This window comes from Gopherus flavomarginatus, chromosome 2 (genome assembly GCF_025201925.1).
Source record: "Gopherus flavomarginatus isolate rGopFla2 chromosome 2, rGopFla2.mat.asm, whole genome shotgun sequence".
In the NCBI taxonomy this organism is placed as follows: domain Eukaryota; kingdom Metazoa; phylum Chordata; order Testudines; family Testudinidae; genus Gopherus; species Gopherus flavomarginatus.
Genome location: NC_066618.1, coordinates 187386879 through 187409195, shown reverse-complemented (window position 1 = coordinate 187409195; position 22317 = coordinate 187386879). Strand labels below are relative to the sequence as shown.

The 22317-nt window shown below is 42.0% G+C and overlaps 1 protein-coding gene across 5 annotated transcripts in view; it reads right to left on the bottom strand.

Moving 5' to 3' along the window:
- RANBP9 (RAN binding protein 9) overlaps positions 1-21554 on the bottom strand; it is a 59159-nt gene extending 37605 nt beyond the window's left edge. For 2 of the 5 annotated variants that reach the window (XM_050941590.1, XM_050941591.1), the window contains exons 1-2: positions 20745-21438; positions 12144-12255 (exon numbers count right to left, since the gene is read on the bottom strand). In XM_050941590.1, the coding sequence (XP_050797547.1) occupies positions 12144-12255; positions 20745-21144 (512 nt within the window). In that variant the 5' untranslated portion in view covers positions 21145-21438. Of the gene's footprint in view, positions 1-12143; positions 12256-20744 lie in introns of all 5 variants that reach the window. The other 3 variants (XM_050941588.1, XM_050941589.1, XM_050941592.1) reach the window with 2 other exon arrangements.
- Between the last annotated feature and the right edge of the window lie 763 nt (positions 21555-22317).

Here is a 22317-nt window from a genome sequence, read left to right as displayed (position 1 = left end):
CCACCTTCATACCACAGGGCCAATGATCCTACTCAAAATGGGAATAATTTGGAAGTGTCTTACCATGTCCAAGCAAATCCCAAAACTTAAAAAAGCCCAAGGAAGTGCAATTCCAACATCAAGGGGGGCGGGGGAGAGTCAACATTTTATCACTGTTGGTATGAATACTACAGTTGAATAACTAGTTTTTTCCCCCCATAGCAACTGAAACTTTGGAGTGACCAAGGACAGGGGTGCTATCATAAAGTATATGCCTGTCCTATATAAGATAAATAGGTGCTCAAGAGAGGGCACTCAAAGAGCTCTTGAACACAACCAAAGAGAGACAGAAAGGTGTGTGGAGGGAAGGGTTCCTGAAGCATGTCAAAGAAGAGGGAGGAGGACAGAAAAATGGCTAAAACTTCAGACCCAGGTGCTGGACATGTTGGAAAGACAATCCTCCTGCAGACTAAGGCGCCTGTGTTCAAGGACTCAGCCACATCCTGTGCCTATGTCACAACCTGCACATCCCCAACAGCCCTTTACCTCCAAAAACATTTGAATTGTGGAACAGATCTTTTAGTGCAACCTTGCCCAGAAACAGGTCTTTCAAGGCATTCTGTGCCACAAAATGAAGAAAATGCTGGCTTTGTGAGTTACCTTTAACTCCGTCACAAACCAGGGAGATGCCTCTACCAACATGCCACTCTCCAAGATGCAGAGAACAGTGTAAGACCCTACATACACATATTTAGGACCTTTACAGCAAAAATTTATGCTCACTTTTGTTTTAAAAACTGTTTTTGTTTACAGTGTTCCAAATAAGGTGTACACTTCTTTAAATGCCAAGTTTACAATGTACTGTTTAATAAATAACATTCGTGTTTGTACAGTGTACATGAAATTATCAACATGTTCTGTTTTAATATATTCATACGTTTCATACTATGGTAACAGTATATTTCCTACAAAAGGTAGGCTCCTATTTCCTACAACAGCCATATATTCCACATTATTGGCTGTTCATTTTACAGTAAGCTCGCCACAGGTTTCCTACTAACATAACCCATATTCCCTCCTAAAACACACTAATATTTCATACTAAGGCCGCCATATAAGATAGAAGTTGTGCTCCTTGGAGATTATATTGTTCACAATTGTCCCTAGACTCAAAGCAAGAGCACAATTCATCCCTAACACCGTTTCCTTGAGTAGCTGCAGCATGTAGCAGAGCCCCATGCTCCAGCGGTTCAAAATATTCAGAAAGTTCCCCAACTTCTTCCTTCCATCCATCCACAAGACTCTCTCTCTTGCCCTCAGACAATATGCCCATTCTAAGAGGCAGATACATCTAGGCTGGAAGCTAATGGGCCCTCTGCCCCATGTACCTTTCGATCTCCTAAATCAAGAGTCATTTTGCAATTACTCTGGTCACCATTAACAAGTTCCAAGTGTCAAGTAAAAGGCTTCATCAGTGCAGGAAGCAGACAGTGAGCTGGGTTTCCCAGAATAACTGGAGGAACAGCAATGCCATCAATATCCAGAAAGCCCACAGGAAAAATAGTTTCTGTTTATAATACAGAACACACTCCAAATGTGTTACAGATCCTGGCATCATGGGCTTTTCCAGATCATCCCATGTTAATATTGGGAAATCTTCCTTGGTAAATCACCCAGGCCACACTGCGCCAGTAAGAAATATCCCTTTCTCTGATGAACCCCAAAGCCAGGTGATGGGGGGGGGGGAAGAGACAAGAATAATCATATGCTGCATCTCATCAACAGCCCCAATACAATTGGGGAAGTTCAAGCTTGTAAACCCATTAATAACCTCCTGTGCATTGCAGAGCTTTCTGACTCTGGGGGGAAAGCAATTCTTGGAGAGCATCACACACCTCAGTGACAATAGCCCTGACAGTCAATTTACCAACCCAACTGGTTAACAAGCTTCCAGATGGTGACAGCCACAAACTTCTCCACATGGAAGAAAGTTCTCATGCAGGTGTTCTGACACTGCAACTCTGGGGCAAGCTCTGCACAGATCTCTAGGAAAGTTGCTTTAGACATCCTGAAGTTCTGTCCCCATTGCTGATCATCCAAGGTCATCAGCACTACCTTGGTCCCAGCAATCACTGCTAGTTTTCCAAGATAAAAAATAGTGCTTCAGTGAGAAGAATCATTTGAGGAAGAAATCTAGAAGGGTCTGTATGTCAGCCTCCTCCTCAGGAGATGCCTTTATATCCCTGGTTCTGAACTCAGGCATGACAGTAGATCCTTTAGCAGCCTATTTATATTCATCACTATAAGGATCACAGCATTGGCCAAAGTTTCCTTGTTGTTGCCTGCCTGACAGCACTTGTGAGCCACCACCATTTTCGAAGGAAGAACAAGGATGGAATGAAACAGGAGAAATCATAGGAATTATGCAGTTTGATACCAACTCTCACAATTCCATAGCCTAAGAATCCCACAATCCACAGTATAAAAAGTCTCACAATGCCTTCTGAACAGTGGCTGAGCAACAGCATGGGATGTCTGACCAGAATTTTGTATGTTCATTGCAAAACAGTGCTATACATTTGCAGCAACATAAGGCAACGTTAAACTTGATCAAGGGATAATAAAATGTTGCATACAACCAGATCTTGCAACCATTCGTTGCAGATCACTTAACATAAATAAACCCACACCAAGTTAAGTGTAGAAATGCCCTGACTGGATTTCACTGCAATGTGATAAAGAGAGGAAGTAATCTTATAGTAGCTAGGGTTTTTTTTGTTGTTTTTTCATTTAAGAATTGCATTTATATCATTGCTGGACCTTAAGTTTCTATCTCGATGTCTGATTAAATACAGATTAAGCAGAACTACTGAGAATATGAGGATAAGAAGAGAACAAGGAAAAAATTATTAATATGAGGAGGTATGGAATTAGAGACTGTTGAGAGAAAGAACAGGGATAACCATTCAAGACAATGCAGATTTTAGATATACAATTCCCATTATACTTAACTGAAGCTGTGCAGCAAAATCTTGCACCATCATGTTGAATAGTTATCTCAGTGTGGAAGGCAAAAGAGTAACTATCAAAATTCAGATCTAACAACATTCTGTATACTCTTTCACATTTCTAAAAGGAATATGGAGTATGTATCAAAACTTGTTAGCAAATCACTGCTTTACTAGAAAGCTTGTTGGTATCAATGATGAAGTTATTGCTGTATACATTACTAATTATATATATATATATAAAAAAGATTCTTTACTTTTGATAATAAATCCCATTCTGTTTAAGAACAAATTTAAAAAAAACAAACAAATCTCTGTCTTTGGTAAAGCTCACCGATAAACATTTTTGCAAAAAACACAACATATTTTAATTAGGAAGCTATAATATTAGAAAAATCAAAATCCCTATTTTTTATTGCTCAATCTTTCTTTTGTCCTATCAGATATTACAAATGTTGTACCTGGAGAAAGTTACTCCATCGTGCCTTGAAATCCAAGTTGTTTTGGTGATGAAGAAAATAAGTGGCTAAGCTAATATCTGGATCCTATCCTCACATACGTGCTATAGATATAAGGAAAGCATCTTAACACCATACAGTGATAAATCCCAAGTTACCAAAACATCCATATGGGACCAAACGCAACTGAGGTCAAGTACTATCTAAGTTATATTTCTTCCTAATGCTTCAATTTTAAAGTTATCAAACATGGCACTATGGAAAATAGTGCCAATAACTAATAAAAAGGGAGGTTTAACACTCCGGGGAAAATAGTCAATTATACAGTGAGTGCAGTTAAGAAGAGGGTTTGTTTTATTAGAAATCCTACTAGTAAAAGGGTACTTGGGGGGGGGAGCTTAACTATCCCCTCTATATGATGATTTAGATGACACAGTATAAAATTTTAAAGAGGTTTTCGCATTGAGTCACTTGCAGGAATATTAAGAAATCTCAAATGCCCTACAGTATTCTACCGTCGGTCTTCATTGATGCCTGATTGTTAAGAGGTCAGAAAACTAAAATCCATCTTTACAAAACATGCATTGAAATTCTGAGAAAATTAATGCAAGAGCTCTATTGTCAAGACAACTCATGATTCAACATAATGAACTGTTTTATGTTTCCTTTCCTATAAATTGCTCCAAAATATGCAGGAGGCCTAGTCATTCATTTAACCCAAACTGAATGCAGGATTTCTTTTTCCAAGAAATTTCCTAAGAAGCCATTTTTGAAAGTAAAAGACTAGTCCATTCACATACAGTTCTATAACTAGTGGTAGAGGAAAATGAGATTACAGTCCACCATAATAATGACTTTTCTTCTTCCATGGTATTTTTTCCTCAGAAGATTTTAATACATTGATTCGGTCTTCATAGGTTTCTTCTGGCTTTCTAAGGTCAGCTCCATAATTTTTCTCCAGTGGATGTTCTCTGCAAGGATGTAAGTTATACCAACTGAACAATACAGAAAAAAATGCATACAAATATGACCCCTGCCCAATAGATGGTATTGTGGAGTAATCGCAGAGTGTTCTGTGAAGTTATACGCAGATGCTCAAGCTGCTGCCCTGCAGATTTCCAAGATAGGAAAATTCTTGAGGAAGGCGACAGAAGAGGAAACTGATCTTGTGGAGCGTGTGCAGATTCCAGACGGAGGTCCCATTCTGCAAACATGATAGCAAAGCTCGGAAGATTTCCTAAAGGCCTTCATCCTATCCAGGTAAAAGGCCAGGGCTCTCCTAATGTCTAGCATGTGCAGTATAGCCTCCCTGTTATCATGGTGAGGCTTAGGTTAAAAAGTCAGGGGGTGAATCATCTGGTTTATGTGAAAAGACGAGGTCACCTTGGGGATGAACTTTGGGTATGATCTAAGAGTAACCTTGTCTTTAAAGAATATGGTAAGCGGAATGGGGGGAATATGCCATTAGTGCCACTATTTTCTCTGTTCTCTTTGCTGAGGTATGACTATCAGAAATGCTATCTTCATTGACAGTATGGGAGCAAGCAAGTGGCCACAGGTACAAAAGGTAGTCTAGTGAGGCTCTTTAAAACAAGATTTAGGTTCCACATTGGAGTGGGATGTCTGATTTGGGGAAAGAGTTTCACTGTGCCCTTAAGGAATCTCTTTGTGGTTGGGGGTGAGAAAACTGAGTAACCCTCTACTTGTTGATGGAAAGTCACTATGGCTGCCAGGTGTACTTTGAGCAAACCGAGTAACAGCCCTGACCTCTTGAGAATCCAGTATGTAGTCCAACATCCTGAGGAGAGTAGAAGATGCTGGGGTAATTTCTCTGGAATTCCACCAAACCTGAAACCTAGTCCACTTTTTCAGGTAAGTATGACAGGTAACCGATTTTCTACTGTATAGTAGCATTTCCTCTACCTCCTTGGAGCAGTAACCATGCTGGAACCATGAATGAGCCAAGCCTTGAGCTAGAACATCCACAGGTTGGGATGGAGAATGTGTCCTTTGTTCTGCAAGAGGAAGTAATGTGTAGCTTGAGTAGGGATATGTGGACATGTCGCAAGCTGTGACAGGTAAAGGTACCACATCGGTCTCAGCCAGACTGGAGCAATCAGCATGACATTGTTTTTTTCCCTTTTTATGTTTAACAGGACTTTCAACAGCAAAGAGAATGGGGAAAGGTATATAGAAGGCCCTTGTCCCATGGAAGAAGTGTGTCATCTAATGAGCGCTGTTCGAGGCAAGCCCTGGAGCAATAGCATGAGCATGTCCTGTTCAGGTAAGTAACGAACAAGTCTATTGTTGGTATCCTCCAGTGACAGAATAGGCTGTGGAGTACTGCTGGGTTCACTTTCCACTCATGCTCTTGTGAGAACTTGCAACTGAGACTGTCTGCTATTATATCCTGCATCTCCCAGTAGGTAATCTGCTGATATAAGAACACTATGGTGAATGCACCAATTCTATAGTTTCCGTGCTAGTGCGCATAAGGAGGATGAGCTGGCACCTCCAATGCTTTATGTGATACATGCACGCTATGTCATGATCTTCATGTGCATTCTCTGACCAGTGAGAGCAAAAGCATTCCCAATTGCTCTGAGTTCAAGGAGGTTGATGTTGAGAATCCTCTCCATGGACTACCACTTGCCTTGAGTCATGAGGTTGCTGAGATGTGCTCCCCAACCTAAATGGGACACATCCATAGTGAGAAGTAATGTCAGAGGTGTGCAAACAAGACCCCCGTGCAAACATTTGCTGGGTCTTTCCACTCATCCAGGGAGTTTTTGATCCTGGAGGGCATCAAGAGAAGTTTGTCTAACCTGTCTTTGTTTGGTCTGTGAACCAATTTGAACCATGTCTGAATACACCTCACGTAGCGTCTGACATGGGATACTAAAAAAGTGCCAGCCTCCATGTGCGCCAGAAGCTGGAGGCAATGCCTGGCTGATGTCTATGGGCTGACCTGAACTTATGAGTGTGAACAGTGTGAAATTTGTGTTGCGGAAGGAGTGCTCTCGCTTGCAGGGAGTAGAGACTGGCCCCTATAAACTCTGAACACTGTACTGGAGTTCAGGTTGACTTTTGGACATTGGATTTGTAGCCCCAGCTTTGTGAATATTTCCATAGGCCCGTGAGTGGCCCACACGGCATCATCGAAGGAGTGGGCCCCTAAGGAGACAGTCATCCAAGCATGGATAGATCATGACCCCCTAGGTACATAGGTGAGCCGCTACCATGGAGAGAACTTTGAAGAATACTGTGGAAGCCAGTTAGAGGCCGAAGGGTAGTATTCTATACTAGTAATGGTCCTGACCAGGGTAAACCAGAGGAATCATCTGTGGGATGGCAGAATTGATATGTGGAAATAGGCATCCTGGATGTCGAGGGCAAAGAACAAGTTTCCCTGTTCCAGAGATGGAACAATCACTGCTAATGCGACCATCATGAATTTTTGAGCCTTCACAAATTTGTTTAATGCTCTGAGATCCAGTATAAGTCTCCAAACTCCCTGTTTCTTGGGGATCAGGGAATAAAAACCTTTTGCCTCAGAGATGTACAGGCACAGGTTCTATGGCTCGTAGGCATAGATCAAATCCTACCTCCTATTTCCTATCTTAACAGTCTCTTGTGAGAAGGGTGCCTGAGGAGGGGCGGGAAGAGGGGGTTAAATGAATAGCATACTCATTGGAGTTAACATGACAGATGGGGTTTGGAAATTGTGTGTTCCCAATTTTGATGTAACAGACCAAGGCAGCATCCAAAGGGATGAGAAAGTTGCAGATGGTGGTGTTATTAGTGATCTCTCAGGGCCGTGACCAACATGTCAAAACTGGTGTTTTGAGGTGGAAGTCTGTGACATGGAGGGCCTGATGGTCTGCACCTCTGAAATTTGGACGTTTTCTGCTGTGGAGTGCACTGGGTCAGATGTGACTTTTGAGAGGATTGAGAACTAAATTTCCTTTTCTGTCCAGGTACATAGATCCCAGTGACCGCAGTGTGGCCCTAGAGTCTTTCAGAGTGTAGAGTGCGGCATTGGTTTTATCTACAGTTTTGAGCCTTTAAAGGGGAAGTCCTCGACCATTATCTGAACCTCCTTCAGCAGCCCCAAAACCCGTTGCATCACAACCACTATTGAAATCGAGCAGGCCACAGTATCCTTGGTATCCAATGCGGTCTAGAGTGCTACTCTCTCCACGCCGGTGCTGTCTTTGCAGAGACAGCGGTACAGCCCATACTCCTATCTACGATCGGTGGTACCACTGCCTCAGCAACTGTGTCTATAGGGTCCTTGGCTTACTAGGGGTATCTGCTCCAAATGACCCATGCGATTTGTTGGTTCCATGCTTAGGAGCCATTGGTACTAAAATGACCAAATGTGCCGGAGATCTCCTCTGGCTGGTTCAGGGCTCACTATGAGGGTTTGTAGCTCTCTTTTTTGGAGATCTTATGAAGGGAATCTGAAGGTTTCTTCCTTGGTTCACCCCCTTTGGAGTAGAAGGCTGCAGTGACGGCTCACGTCAGCGAGGAGATTCAGGAACTGGGTCGGTTGCAGAGGTCCCTCCATTAGGAGTAGTTTCAGTTCCTGTGTTTTTCAAAATTAGGCTTTTTAGCTATTGGCAAAAAGTACACTTCTGTGGAACATGGGCCTCTCTGAGGCAATGGACACAGTGGGAATATCCATCTGTTACTGGTATGGCCTCCCTGCAGGAGAGGCACCTCTTATGCCTGGGAGAACTGAGCATGCCCCTTGTTGGGGACAATCTCCAGTAAATCGGATGAAATTCAATAAGGACAAACATAAAGTACTCCACTTAGGAAGGAACAATCAATTGCATACATACAAAATGGGAAACGACTGCCTAGGAAGGAGTACTGGAGAAAGGAATCCAGGGCGTACAGTGGATCACAAGCGAAAAATGAGTCAACAATGTAACGTTGTTTCAAAAAAACCCAATCATTCTGGGATTTATTAGCAGGAGTGTTGTAAGCAAGACTCTTCCACTCTACTCCACACTGATAAGGCCTCACCTTGAGTACTGTGTCCACTTTTGGTGCTACATTTCAGGAAAGATGTGAACAAACTGAAGAAAGTCCAGAGGAGAGTAACAAAAATGATTAAAGGTCTAGAAAACATGACCTATGAGGAAAGAATGAAAAAACTAGGTTTGTTTAGTCTGGAGATGAGAAGACTGAGGAGGGACATAATAGTTTTCAAGTAATAAAAGGCTGTTACAAGAAGAAAGGTGAAAAAATTGTTCTTCTTAATCTCTAAGGATAGGAAAAGAAGCAATGGGCTTAAATTGCGGCAAGGGCGGTTTAGATTGGACATCAGGAAAAACTTCCTGTTAGGGTAGTTAAGCACTGGAAAAAATTTCCTAGGGAGGTTGTGGATGACCTGTTGAGGTCCCTTCCAGTCCTACATTTCTACAGTGGGTCTGAAGACCGTGGCTCAAATCTCAGTAAGGGTCACTAAAGAAAAAATGGATTCATGATCTTTTCCTAGCTCTATTTATCATCAACCCTAGAGCACCACAATTTGGCAGAGTTCAGTAACTGTTCTAGAGACCAAGATCAGACTGCGTGCATTAAGAGAGCTGTGTGCAGAAGCTTGCGAAGTGCTTGACTACGCAATGCCTGATTCAGACAAGTAATATTGGCCACTCATTTTCCTGAACATGAAATTTACGTTTTTGAGTAGTTACAGGAAAAAAAAACAAAACACTAACTGACTTCAGCTTTCCAATAACAAAATTACAGTAAATAAGGAATGCATTCAACACCTTAGAGAAAGGTTTAATATATAACCATCTCACTGATACAATAACCAAGAAACATTTCCTCAAGTGCATCACGGAATATTTTGTCAGTAATTACTGACATACCCAAGATTTACCAAAGCACAAATGTGTTTTTTTATACTGATGAGGGTTGCCTATAACAGTAAGTGACAGTGCATTGCAGTTAATATTTGAAACAAGGCATCACTCCTACTATTTTTAAGTGCATGAATAGACTTTTCTGGAAGCAGTGTTTTTAGCTTGATAGTCAAGAGACATAAGGGTGCATATGTTTTTGTTTTAGGTTCCTTACCATGCCCTATCCACCCTTCTCACTGGAACCATTGTGGCCTTGCTCACTAATGATGAGTGCCAACAGTTGCTTCCCAGGCACTATAGTCAAATCTTAGAAGTCTCCAGCTCTCCAAAAAAAGCTGCTGGATCAGCAGAAGCTTGTACAGTTGTGGAAGTAGAGCAAGAACTGACAGGGATTTCAATGCAAACAGTCACCTCTGTTAGCAAGAGTCAAGCTAGCTGTAACCCTAATAACGTGAGATTTGTAGAAGCAAAGACTGTGTGAGGAAAGTGGGAAAGAACTGTATGAGAAGTTGTTGTGACCCTGTGTCGATAATGAGGAATGTAGACTAGCGTCTAAATAGAAGTGAGAAAAATAAGATATGAAGATGACCTATGTATAAACAAAATGCAGCTGTTGCTTATTATTGTATGTAACAAAGGGTATAAATGCTTGCTGTAATTGTTTACCTGTAGAGACCTGCCTAGGAGGGGGAAACCCTGTGTCCTAGCACACTCTCTCCCCTCTATGCAATTGCTTGAGAAAAAGTATCTGACTTTGCTGCACCCAACCAGAAGTGAGAACTAAGTTTTTCTCCAACACACTTTTACAGACTATTTAAACATTCCTCCTGACGCTAAGCCTGCATTTCTCCAGATCAACACCACTGACACTTCCAACTGAAGTAAGAGGAGTTCTTGACGACATTTAATTACTTATTCTGTTTTTCCATGCCTCCTGATCCTTATTGCCATACTTTCCCCAATTTCCTCTTCTCCATGCCTACATCCTTTGTTCCTCCACTCCCTTCAATTCCTCCCCTCTCACCTTTCACCATTTCCACCTCCTTTCCCAATGTTCCACACAGCGCCACCAGAACAAAGGAGGGAGGCAGAGTTAAGAGGAAGATGAAAACCAGACAGACTCTAGAAACAGGCAGAGGCTTAAGGAGTAAAACTATCCAGAAAGAGGCACAGGATAACAAAGCAAATAATAGAAACAAGGCAGTGGTTGGTTGATTTTTTTTTTTAAATTAACAAATTTTAAAGAAATTGGCCACAATCAACTTGTGCAATTATTTATTTGTACTGTGGTGGCACCTATGAGCTCCCCAACAATCATGGACAACGACCTCACTATGTGAGGTAGGTACAAAACAGAACAAGATTCTGTTCGATCCCCCAACTCCTCCTACAATCCTTTAACTGGCTTCCTGTCTTTGCTCCCCTTTTGTTGAGAGGCTGTCCTCCCAATATGTCCCAACCTAGTCAACGCTCTGACCAGAAGACAAAAGGTTACCCATTACCTCAAGGAGGACTTGCTGGTGCCTTAAAAACAAGGTGCAGTGATGGGACAAAGTGAAATTAACTGTACTTAACACCTTTAATAAAGCTGAATAATCTTGGCAAGAGAAAAAAAAATGTCAAAAAAATTCCTGGCATGGGGCACCTCAAAGTCAATTATGTGCTTGTACAATACCTTTAACAATGAAACACCAATACTACTCAGGCCTTTACGTGCTATCACAATAGTTACTAAACCATACTGGAGAATGATTACTCACCTTTTGTCAGAGCAACACCACAAAAGTGTTATAGTGGGCAGTCCCCCAAAGTCCCCCAAGCAAAAAAAAGTATATATTATATACATATATATACACACACACTACTGCTTTTAGAACTTCCTCACCAAAAAATGAAAGACAAATGTTCCCCATATAATTGAGGCATATTTGCCAATCCACCTTTATTTATTCACACTTCAGAATTTTCCCAGTAAGCTCTTAACTGCCTTAGTTAGATAATATGTCTTTTTATAAAGCAATGCAGCCTAAAAGTTCTGAGATACAAGAGAGAGAGACTCATGATGACTTTCACAAACCAAAACACTCTAGAAAATAGCAGCTGTACTTGCTCAACTGTTCAAGCTCTTGTGTTCTTTCCATGGGGTCATTGCTTAATTACTAAACATCTACTCAGCACATTTAACATCTGAAATGTTTTCAACAACAGTTCATTGCCAAGTAATTTAATATACACAAATGTCATTTACTTTTTAAAATTAATACAGTACTTGAAAAAGGTGCTGAATTGACAGTCCTAAACAATAAACTTCTCTATTTGGCCACACAATGGACAGTATTGGGTGGTAGCTGTGCTGTTAGCTTGACAATATGTCTCCACCGCACTGTGAAAGGACTACACCTAAGAGAGCAGGCTCAGTCTCAGTGGCCATTTAATCCATAACTCCTCTGCCAAAACTGCCACCAAGGATGCTAATTATGGTGTTTTTTATAACCAGGACACTTAACTATTGGGAAATGAACTAAGCCTACTAATTCATCTAACACAGGCTGCCAGATGGTAATTTCTGGTCAGTAATGAAGAAGGCTAGCTTTAAAATGGTGAGAGGTGAAAAGCTCACTACATGCATTGTCACCAATTTCATGAGCCATCTAGTTCCTATAAAGTATTTTTTAACTGAATAATCTGTTTTTACTTTGAAGCTATCAGACTGATTAAATGAAAACTGGTATGGAGATGTAGAAATATGTAAAGGGCAACTCTTCCAGAAAGGCAGAAAAATAATATGAAAACAAAGAGATACAATCAATGCTTACCCATCTCTTCCTTTACTGACAATTTTAACTTCAAAATAGTATATTCCACAGGCTGCAGGTATAGGATGTGTGGCTCGAACTGAAGCAGCATCCTTTGGAGTTTTGCCATGACCTGCAAAACAGTCACATTAAAAATCTAAAGTATATTTTAAACTAGTAAACTGTAGAAGTGCAAGTTTGACAGTGTACAAGCCAGTCATTCAAAATAAAGGATTTACTTTGAGTAGTCAATTTACTTCAGTGCATAAAAAAATTCTGATCAGACCCTCATTATTTGTGTATGGAACAGCATATAAAGCAATGTTCTCTCTTATGAATGTGTTCTAGAATATACTAGCCATTGTCCCTTGTCTAAACAAGCTGAGAGAGGTACTCAACGTCTGCTGCTTTAAAAAGGCTTTACAGTTATCTGAAAACAATCACAAAACAAGATTCATTCTGTTTGCAATAAAATGTGGACATATGATTGTGACAACAGTCCGTATAATAAATCGTGAAAGTGCTACATGGCTTCTCAGTTGCACAGCATTTACTGATTTTTAGAAACTGAAATGTGATACAACTGATTTTAATCTACTGCTTGGTATACTCATATTTCTTTAAACAATTTCAAGATATTTTGTTACTGCTGTCTACAATACAACTGTCAGTTACTTTACAGCAATCACAGTAGGTAGCTTATTTCCATGTTCTGAATGTCTTTGATTTCAACAATGCATTAACCTCATAAAGTCTTCAAATAAGTAAACAGAGGCCCTGCTCTTTTTGTTACAAAACAGCAAATGCTATATCAATCTGCTACTGCAAGAAGTCCTAGTCTCTGTATTTTTGGCCATGGACAACTGTTTTCATTTTCTAGTTGTGTACTACCTTTAGTGTGTGTCATGAGGGGCGCCTCCAGGCACCAGCATGCCAAGCGCGTGCCTGGGGCGGCAAGCCACAGGGGATGCTCTGCCGGTCGCTGCGAAGGCAGCAGGCAGGTTGCCTTCGGCAGCACGCCTGCAGAGGGTCCGCTGGTCCCGTGGCTTCGGCAGACTTCCCGCAGGCGTGCCACCAAATCCGCGGGACCGGGGACCTCCCGCAGGCAAGCCTGCCGTGCTTGGGGCAGCAAAATACCTAGAGACGCCCCGATAACCTCTTTTTTATCTAAAATTGTTTGAATAATCCAACATTGATTTTTTACTGAAGTTTATATATAGTCTTTATTTTCTGCAATCAAGTCATACTCCTGCCATGTACTCAAATTACAAGACTGGATGCATTTACTCTATTTCTCAATGCTGGTAAGTTATAATTATCCCAATTAGAGTAATAAGCAAATCTACAGCTCCAGAAGTTCCAGAATAAGTTTTTATTTTGTTCTTAAGTGCTAGCAATTCATTGTTTAGATGCCATAAATCAGGTTGCTATACTTGGCTATACAGAAGTCCTTGGGCCTATTAAGCAGACAAAGCCTTAAAGGGACCTCTCTGAAGCTTGTGAGCAGAGCATGAACTCTGACTGTCCTGTTTAAAGGTGGTACCATTAATTTATTAATTATTTGTGTTAAAAAAAATTTCAACCTGTTTTTACAAGTAAAACCAAAGAACTGACTACAGAAAAAGTATTTTCCCAAGTTTACTTTATGCATTTGACAGTGATTTCTGTAGTTAAACTGCTTCCACTGTATATTCAAGTCAGTTTCTGCTATTTGTGTGGGCCTTTGATACAACAGAAGAGAAAAACATTTTATGAACTAAGAAAATGCAACTGTAAATCCACTACTATTGCCAGGGAGACTCAGGAGAAAGTGGCACCCCAAACTACTTTTAACACATTTTAAAAATTAAACTACATTTCAAGTTTCTGTCCCTTCAAAAGTTTCCTTATTGTTCCTATGTAGGTGCTGAATTTTAAATAGCTTTTTGTCTCAGATAATCTATGGTTATCACTTTAAATAGTGAATTCCACTGCAAGTAATGTAGTCAGCTGAGTATCTCTAACATTCTAAAGAACACCTGTAAACCATCCCAACATTTTTCTCTACATTACCTAAAGTAGAGATCTGTATTTTTAAAGACCATCATAGCCTCTCTCTAGTTTATTTTTCACAAGGGTCTTCACAGGATGACAATTTTAAAGCACACATTTATAATATTTAACCAAGAGCTTTAAAAAGAATCTTCTTTGAAAAGATAGGATTTTACACAGCAGTTTCACTGCCATCCACGACAGATTTTAGTTTTACCTTGTAGGAGAGCTTACAGACAACTAATTACAATAACTAACTTGTTCAAGTTTAAATTTTGACTTTGTCCAAAAATGTTTTAAAAATTTGGAGGCTACAACATTCTATGAATAGGGCTTCCTGCTTTTATTATAGCAGCTAGACATTCCTGCTGATTAACCTCCATTTTCGGCCATTTACAAATTGAAAATTGGTTCTGAAGCAAAATAGTAAAAAAAAATCTACGCATAAAAAAATCACGTTTGAAAAAGCTAGTTGGAACATCATACTTTAGCATCTACTGAAAATGAAATTTTTAAGCTTTAAAAAAAAAATATGTAGGCTCAATCCTGCAAAGCTCTAACCCAGAGGTTCTCAAACTTCATTGCATCACGACCCTCTTCTGACAACAAAAACTATTACACAACCCCAGAAGTGGGGACCGAAGCCTGAGCCTGCCTGAGACTTGCTGCCCTGGGCAAAGGGGAGGGAGGTAGAAAATAGCCAAAGCCAAACCCCAAGCCCCACTGCCCTGGGGGATCCGGGGGAGAGGAGATGAAGCCCAAAGACTTCAGCCCTGGGCGGGAGGGGCCTCTAGCCTGAGCCCCTCTACACAGCGCTGAAGTCAAAGCCTGAGGCAGCGGGTATCAAGTTTTGGCCCCAAGCGGTGGGGCTTGGGCTTCAGCAAATTTAACACCAGCCCTGGTGACCCCATTAGAATGGGGTCATGACCCACACTGGAGTCCTGACCCCCAGTTTGAGAACCGCTACACTAAGTGCATACCTTCACAAACACTGAGTAAAGTAGTCCCACTTCAGTCAATGGGAGTACCCATCTGGACAAAGCTATGCATGACCTTACACCGGGGTAGGCAACCTGTGGCACGCGAGCTGATTTTCAGTGGCACTCACACTGCCCGGGTCGTGGCCACCATTCCGGGGGACTCTGCATTTTAATTTAATTTTAAAAGAAGGTTCTTAAACATTTTAAATACCTTATTTACTTTTCATACAACAATAGTTTAGTTATATATTATGGACCTATAGAAAGAGACCTTCTAAAAATGTTTAAATGTATTACTGGCACGCAAAACCTTAAATTAGAGTGAATAAATGAAGACTCGGCACAGCGCTTCTGAAAGGCTGCCGACCCCTGCCTCACACTCTTTAAATACAGCTTATATAAATACAGTTCCAAAATCTGATTTTTGATTTAGCAGACACGGGTGAGCCAGCTGAGAGAAATAAGAACAAAACTACTCTCAGTAAATACATGGGGAAAGGTTTTAATGACACCAAAAAATGGTCTGTTGAATACCGTCTTACTTCAATTTGTTCCACAGATTACACTTGGTTTTAATTGGGCAAAATTAGATCCCAACTTTGCTGTCTGTGTTACAATGGCAATCAAAACAGAGTCACTTTGCCATTCTTGCACAATGGTGATTTGGTGGTACTTCAAGTGGTCCTGGAAAAACCATTCAGGATTACCACAACTAGATCCTTCCCTTTTGTTTATTAGGGAAATATAGAGATACAACTGGATGCACTAGAAGTCAGCTAGAAGATTTTTAACTTGGCATTAGAGGCAATTCAGAGAGGACTTGTCTTTACATGGAAAGAAAAGACTGCACTGTCAACAAAGGTGTGGTTAATATCTATTTGCCAAAGCTTCACTGAAAAAAAATCCTATCCATGGCTATTTATTCAAATTGTATCATTTTCGCCCATTTTGTTTGGGCAATCACTACCCTAGGTGACCTAAATGAAGTCTGTTTCTAGGAAACAGCAAATTAAAACAAACCAACCAAGATTACTGATTTTTTGTTTGTTTTAAAAACTGTACCGCTTATGGTTTGTCCTGTCTATTTAGGTAAATCTCTTTATGATTATCTTTGCAATTAAATCTGTGCTACTTTCTGGCTTATGATCACATACCACACAGTATTAGAAAACATAACGATCAGTTAGGTGAACATTAACATGTTAGAAGATCACTGGAACATTTTCATTTCACATTTTATTGTGAATGAACAAAAATTTAAAAAATATTTAAATCAATAATTCAAAGATCGTATTTTCACAGTAATTCCATTTTGTTGTGGCCTTTACCCTATAAAAATGGACCTTTATGTCTGATTAATGTTCTCACCTTCAGCTAAGGACTGTTAGATGACAATGAAAGGTATATTAGAAAGTTGACAGAAACATATTTTTCTGAAATGGTTTTACCTTTCTCGTTTATGAAGATATACCAAGAAAAGTCTAAGTAATCAATGTAAATAGTGCTAGGTCAATTCTAATCAACAAGTAAATAGTCTGTGGTGTTCCAGAGGGTTTAATTTCAGCTTATATCTATTTTATATTTATTTTGTGACCAATTTAAAAAACATAGGTGAGGTATTACCGACGTCCATATATGTATTTTTTTCTCTGTCTAAACTTTGACAAAACTATAGAATTAAGAATCGGAATTTCTGAAATACATAACTGAATGACTAACTCAGAAGTACTGGGAAAAAATAATGCTGGTTCTGGTAGGTGATGTGAGGACAGCTAGATGTTCTCCTCACACACAGCCTCATCATTTTTATGAGGGTATGTTTCATATGGACAATGTTGTACAGTTTTGGCAGTGATTTTTGTTTCCCCTGAGAAAGCATGCTCAAGGCCTGTTTTCATCATCTTAATGCCATCAGAATGTAGTCCTTCCTCTTGCACCTTGACCTGGTAACCAATATCTCCTTTTTAGACAGATTTGATTAGTTCAATTGCTCTATAGTAGGTTTACAAAAAGACAATGATCCAGTGAATGTATTCATGCAGAATGAAGCAGCACAACTGTCCAGGGTGGGAGAAGACATTCTGTCTACCTGAAGCTCTGTATGGACTATATGGTAATGGGCAGGAAAATTACAAACCCTCAAATTCCATCAGAGAAATGGATTTTCTTTTTCTCATAAACCAAAGAAAACAAAAGCCTCAAATCTGGCAATCTGTCACTATGTTCAAATTGTTAAGTGATCTGAAAAAAATAATCAGAGGACAGACTACAAACTGAAAAGTGGCTTTTCCACAGTATTTTTTCATGGGTGTGTTAGGATTTTAAGATACTGCATACTAATATCTAGGAGGTCAAAATGTGGCCTTCAAATGACACACTGACCTCTACATTTTTTCCATACAGCTCACTCGAAGGCAGGATTTTCTTACCTTTAACCTACTTCTCTCCTCTTCCCTTCATCTTCAATATTTCACAAAGAAAACCTCCCATCAGAGAGGCAAGTTCACTTGGGACATTAAACAAGATGGGAAACAAAAGTGAGAGAAACAGGTGGAAGGGAAAAGAAGAGGGAAAATGTTTGGGGGGGGGGGGATTATGTTATCAGAACAGTGCCACTCACAGATAAGGAACAAATGCCTCCAGAAAAGTTGATTCTATCACAATGTTGCAGGGGCAACAGAGGAAGCTTAAATAAATGTGTTTAAGGTACAAAAAACAAGACAGAGGAAGAAGGATGATTTAGTTGGTGCTGGTCTTGCTTTCAGCAGCAGATTGGACTAGATGACCTCCTGAGGTCACTTCCAACCCTATGATTCTAAGGGAGTCATTTTTTTTTTGGTCTTGCATGCTTCTTGACTGGATCTATTTTTCAAGTGGACTGATGGAGGATCCCACAAATCTCTCCCCAATCCAAATGTGCCAATCAAGATCTTTACAAAAACAAACCACAATCTCCTGTTCTTTCCCCATTGCTTAGATAGCTGAAGGTGTACTGCCTGTGCCAGCACTTTACAAAATTAGAGAGGCTGAACCTTTTCTTTAATTGGAGCTCTATTTGAAATTGTTTTGCAATGGCTGACATTCTATACAATGCAAGAACACAGTTGATACCATCTTTCCTTATTTCCATCATCTATTCTCCATCTTGTCCTTTCCTATTTTCTTTTTGTTTTGTCTTGTTGTTTTTGTCTCTTAATTTTTTTCTCCTCCTCATTTATTTTTAGTTCTCCTCTCACACAAGTAGGTACAGAGAAGTGGGAGGAGTGTCTGTTGGTGCCACTCGTAGCTTAGGCAAAAGATGCAAAAGCAACGAAGCAAAACTAGGGCTACCAGCCTATATAGGAGCTACTTCAATGCCTGTCTACTGGTTTGTCTACACTTAAAACACTACAATGGCACAGCTATACCAATGTAAATTCTTAGTGTAGACCAGGCCAAAATTAAAAGTGACCACGGAAGAGGGAGGAAAAAGATGGGCAGTTTTCAAGGAGCCATTCGCTGCTTTAATGATATAGCACATTTCCAGTTAGAGGAAGGAGGGGAGGCTATGTGCATTACAGTTGCCTCTCATCCACTCCACTTCTGATCCACCTTCCCTTGGACTAGTCTGGTGACCCCCTACTGGTTTATTCATCCTTAATCTTACTTGACAATGCAGGGGTTTAGTTAACAGTAATTAGAGTGACAACTTAGTCAATGTACTTTTATGGCAACTATCTCCCTAGTTTTCAAGTGCCCAGTGTTCACTAAGTAGTCGCCCACGTTTCAAAAACACATGGTTACATCCTGCTGGTGGGAGGGATGAGGAATAGGGCAAAGAGAAAAACAACTATATTGTCACAGTAAAACAGATCAGAAAGATTCTGTATCTACCTGATTATAGACTATTATTTAAAACACACAGCAAAGAAAAAAAGAAGAAATACAAGTGGGAGGACTTGCTAACCATAAAGCTACACCCCTGCTATGAGAATCTTTACAGCAGCCAGATCCCAGTACACACAAAATACTCCTAAAAATATCAAAGTAATAAAAATCCAAACAAAGCCAGAAAATTCAAATATAAAGGATATACTATTAATATTAACTTACTCTAGGTGTCCTCCAAACAAAATACAAACCAAAAAGCCTAAAATAAGGCTTACCAAATTTGAATTTATTGGCTCTTTTGCATCAAACTTTGTGTTACTTAAAATGAATAATTTTGTATTTAATATAGATTAGGACCTGTCTATTGTAGGTTATTTTACAGAATACATCTAACCTTCCTTGGCACCCAAATTATATGATTTGTGTTGCCATCTTTCTCCTATTTGAATCAACTGTAAAATGTTTCTCAAGAATTCACTTGAGCTTCACCTCTGTAAACTTTGAAAAAGAGTAACCACAAGGCTTTGGGGTTATTCCTCCCCGCCCCCATACTCATTTTGACTACAATCTGAGCTCGCCTTCGTTGCCAACCCAGAAGCTGCTTTTAATCTGAAGCACTTCTACTTTAGGATTTGGGTGTGGAATGCCAGATGTGTGTTTTTTCAGGTCAGGGTGAACTCATGTTTCTAGTTTATATGACATTTTCTCAACAACCAATACTTAAAGTATCTTATCGTTATCTCTGGCTGATTTACATGAGTGTATGTAATTTGTATATCTTTTCTTCTGAAATAAAAGACTTACAATACTGTAAACTGATCTGTGAGAAACCTGAGCACAAACTATAAGATTATTTTCTCCTACATTTTAAATTAATCTTGAATATTATCCACACTACTACTCTCAACATTATGTATAGTACTTATACAGGGACTATAATCAGGGACTACTTTTAATTCTATTATTTCATAAATGTTTCATTGCCTACGAATTAAGATGTGCTTTTGCTGTGGCTCCCCCCCCCCCCACATTTCCGTGTTTAGTAGTTTTACGTTTACTAATATTATAACTCCCTATAACCCTTGTTCTCTCCATTTCTAGACAAAAAGCATTTCATCCTGCTTATTTTTGTAGCTAGACAGGACACCAAGTTGATTCTGCTCTATTCTCCCGCTTGTCCTCAAACTCGTTTGATAGCAGAATCGAGGAGCTGAGGAAGTCTACTAGTTTATGGCCCCCCCCCAAAAAAAAATCTGTGGTGAGAAAGGAGAAAAGATCTGATGGGCCTTTCCCCTCCTTTCCCACGGGTTTATATTGGGGGGAGGGGGAAACGGGGAATCCAGATCATCACCCCCGGTAATGTAAACTCTTTAGGAGAGTCCAGAAAGAGTTATTTCTTGTTATGTCTTCTCCTGATCAAGCTGGTGCCTTTCCCGAGAGAGATTTCCACCCAGGTGAGGAGAGGATCCAGTAAGGGAGTACACTTAAGTAGAAGGGGCACTGGGTGAGAAGCAGGAGCCCAAGTCCCCCTCCTCCAGGGAACTGGGCAAGGGGCCCCAGGGGGACTACATGTGTACATGTCCCCCTCACCCCCAGGGTATGTGTGTCTATATATAGAGACGTGGCCTAGCTCCCGGCTCCATGGGGGAGAGGCCCCGGCTCCAGGCGGGAGGTGGGCAGAGGGCGGCTGGGCTCTGCATTCAGTCCAGGGCAGGCGCCCCCCGGCGGGCCAGGCTCTCACCTTTGTAGTGCACCCGCAGGTTGTTCTGCGAGAGGCCGATGTAGCTGAATTTGTCCTTCGGGCTCCAGGAGCGGGGCAGCGGCGTTTCCTGTTCGTCCACAGCCGGGTACAGCCGCTTCAGCCGCCGCTTCAGCTCCTTCTCCTGCTCGTTAAGGGCCGGGTCCCCGTGCGGGAAGGCGGCCGGGGCGCTGCTCCCCGCCTGCAGGCCCAGGGCGGGCAGGGGCCCGGCGCCGGGCGGGGGCGGGGGAGGCGGCGGGGCCGCAGTGGCCGGTGGCGGGGGAGGCGGCGGGTGTAGCAGCAGCGCGGCCGAGGCCGGAGCGGGGCTGGCGCTAGCGGCGGGGGCGGCGATCCCCGAGGCCTGGGGAGCCGCCGTCAACGGAAGCTGCTGCTGCCCGGACATCCCGGCCTCCGCCACCTCCTGCTGCTGCTGCGGCGGCGGCTGCTGTCTGCAGACGGTCTCCGGGGCGGGCGCGGCGGGCAGGCCTGGGCACTGCGGAGCAAGCGGGGGCTGGTTTAGACGGGCAGCCCGGAACCGGAGTCGGGGGGGAGGGGCGAGGAAGACGGCGGTTACAGACCTGGGGCTAGTGGGGAGGCGGCGCGCGCGGGGGCTCGAGCTCGGGCCGCTGCGCAAGACAGAGGGGAGGGGGTGAGAGCGCGAGACGCCGCGGCTGGTCCCCAGGCCGGCGCCAGACGCTGCTGCTGCGGTGGAACGTCCCGGATCAGCTGAGCAGCTCCCCGCGGCGGCGCGAGGAGGAGGAGCTTCCGCCAATCACAGGGCGCGAGGGCGGTGGCCAGTCCGCCCCTGCACGAGAGAAGGCGTGAAGGCGAGGGAGCCTGGGGCGCGCGGTGCTCGTGCAAAGCGTGGCAGCTGCAAGGAAGGGCTGCACGTTTGTCATGGTCTTAGTCTCCTCCGAGCCTGGGAGCTTCCTGTCCCGGTCCTGCTTGGACGAGAGGACTGAGCAGGGACTACCTCAGGCTACGAGCTACTGCCTGGAGGAGGGACGGCGGTTTGCAGCTCCACCAGCGCCAGCAAAAAGCCTGCGGGGCCTCTCCAGCCCATTCTCCCGCCTGAGCCAAGAGGGGTGAGATCTAGCAGTCCTCCTCGGGGTGAAGAAGCCCCATGCAGGCTTGGGGGACTGAGGGAGGGAACTGCCCTGCTGTACTAGTGGCAGCCAGCACCCTTCCCCGGCTTTAAATATGATCATGCTTGCCTCAGGGTGCTACTGTACAAGAATCCTATTTTATAGACTGGGTTTGTTGATTTCAGGCAAGGAGCCTTCTGCTTTGCAAAGGATAGCACTGCTCTGTGGAGGGGTCTAGGCAGCTGTTGCTTAGCATGTATTTGATCTTAAAAGAATAATACCTCTTAGACTGTCAGGAAAAAATAATTACAGTTATTACAAGGAACACCTTTGATTATTGAACATGAAAGAAATTAGAGTATCAATTCCTAAACTATGGTCCATGGAATGAGTACTTCTTTGTGGTCTACAAGATTTGCTCCTCTCACAAAGTGGGTTTTTCTCCCTGGTTCCAGGTACTAAAATTCAATACATTCATACTACAGCTATTC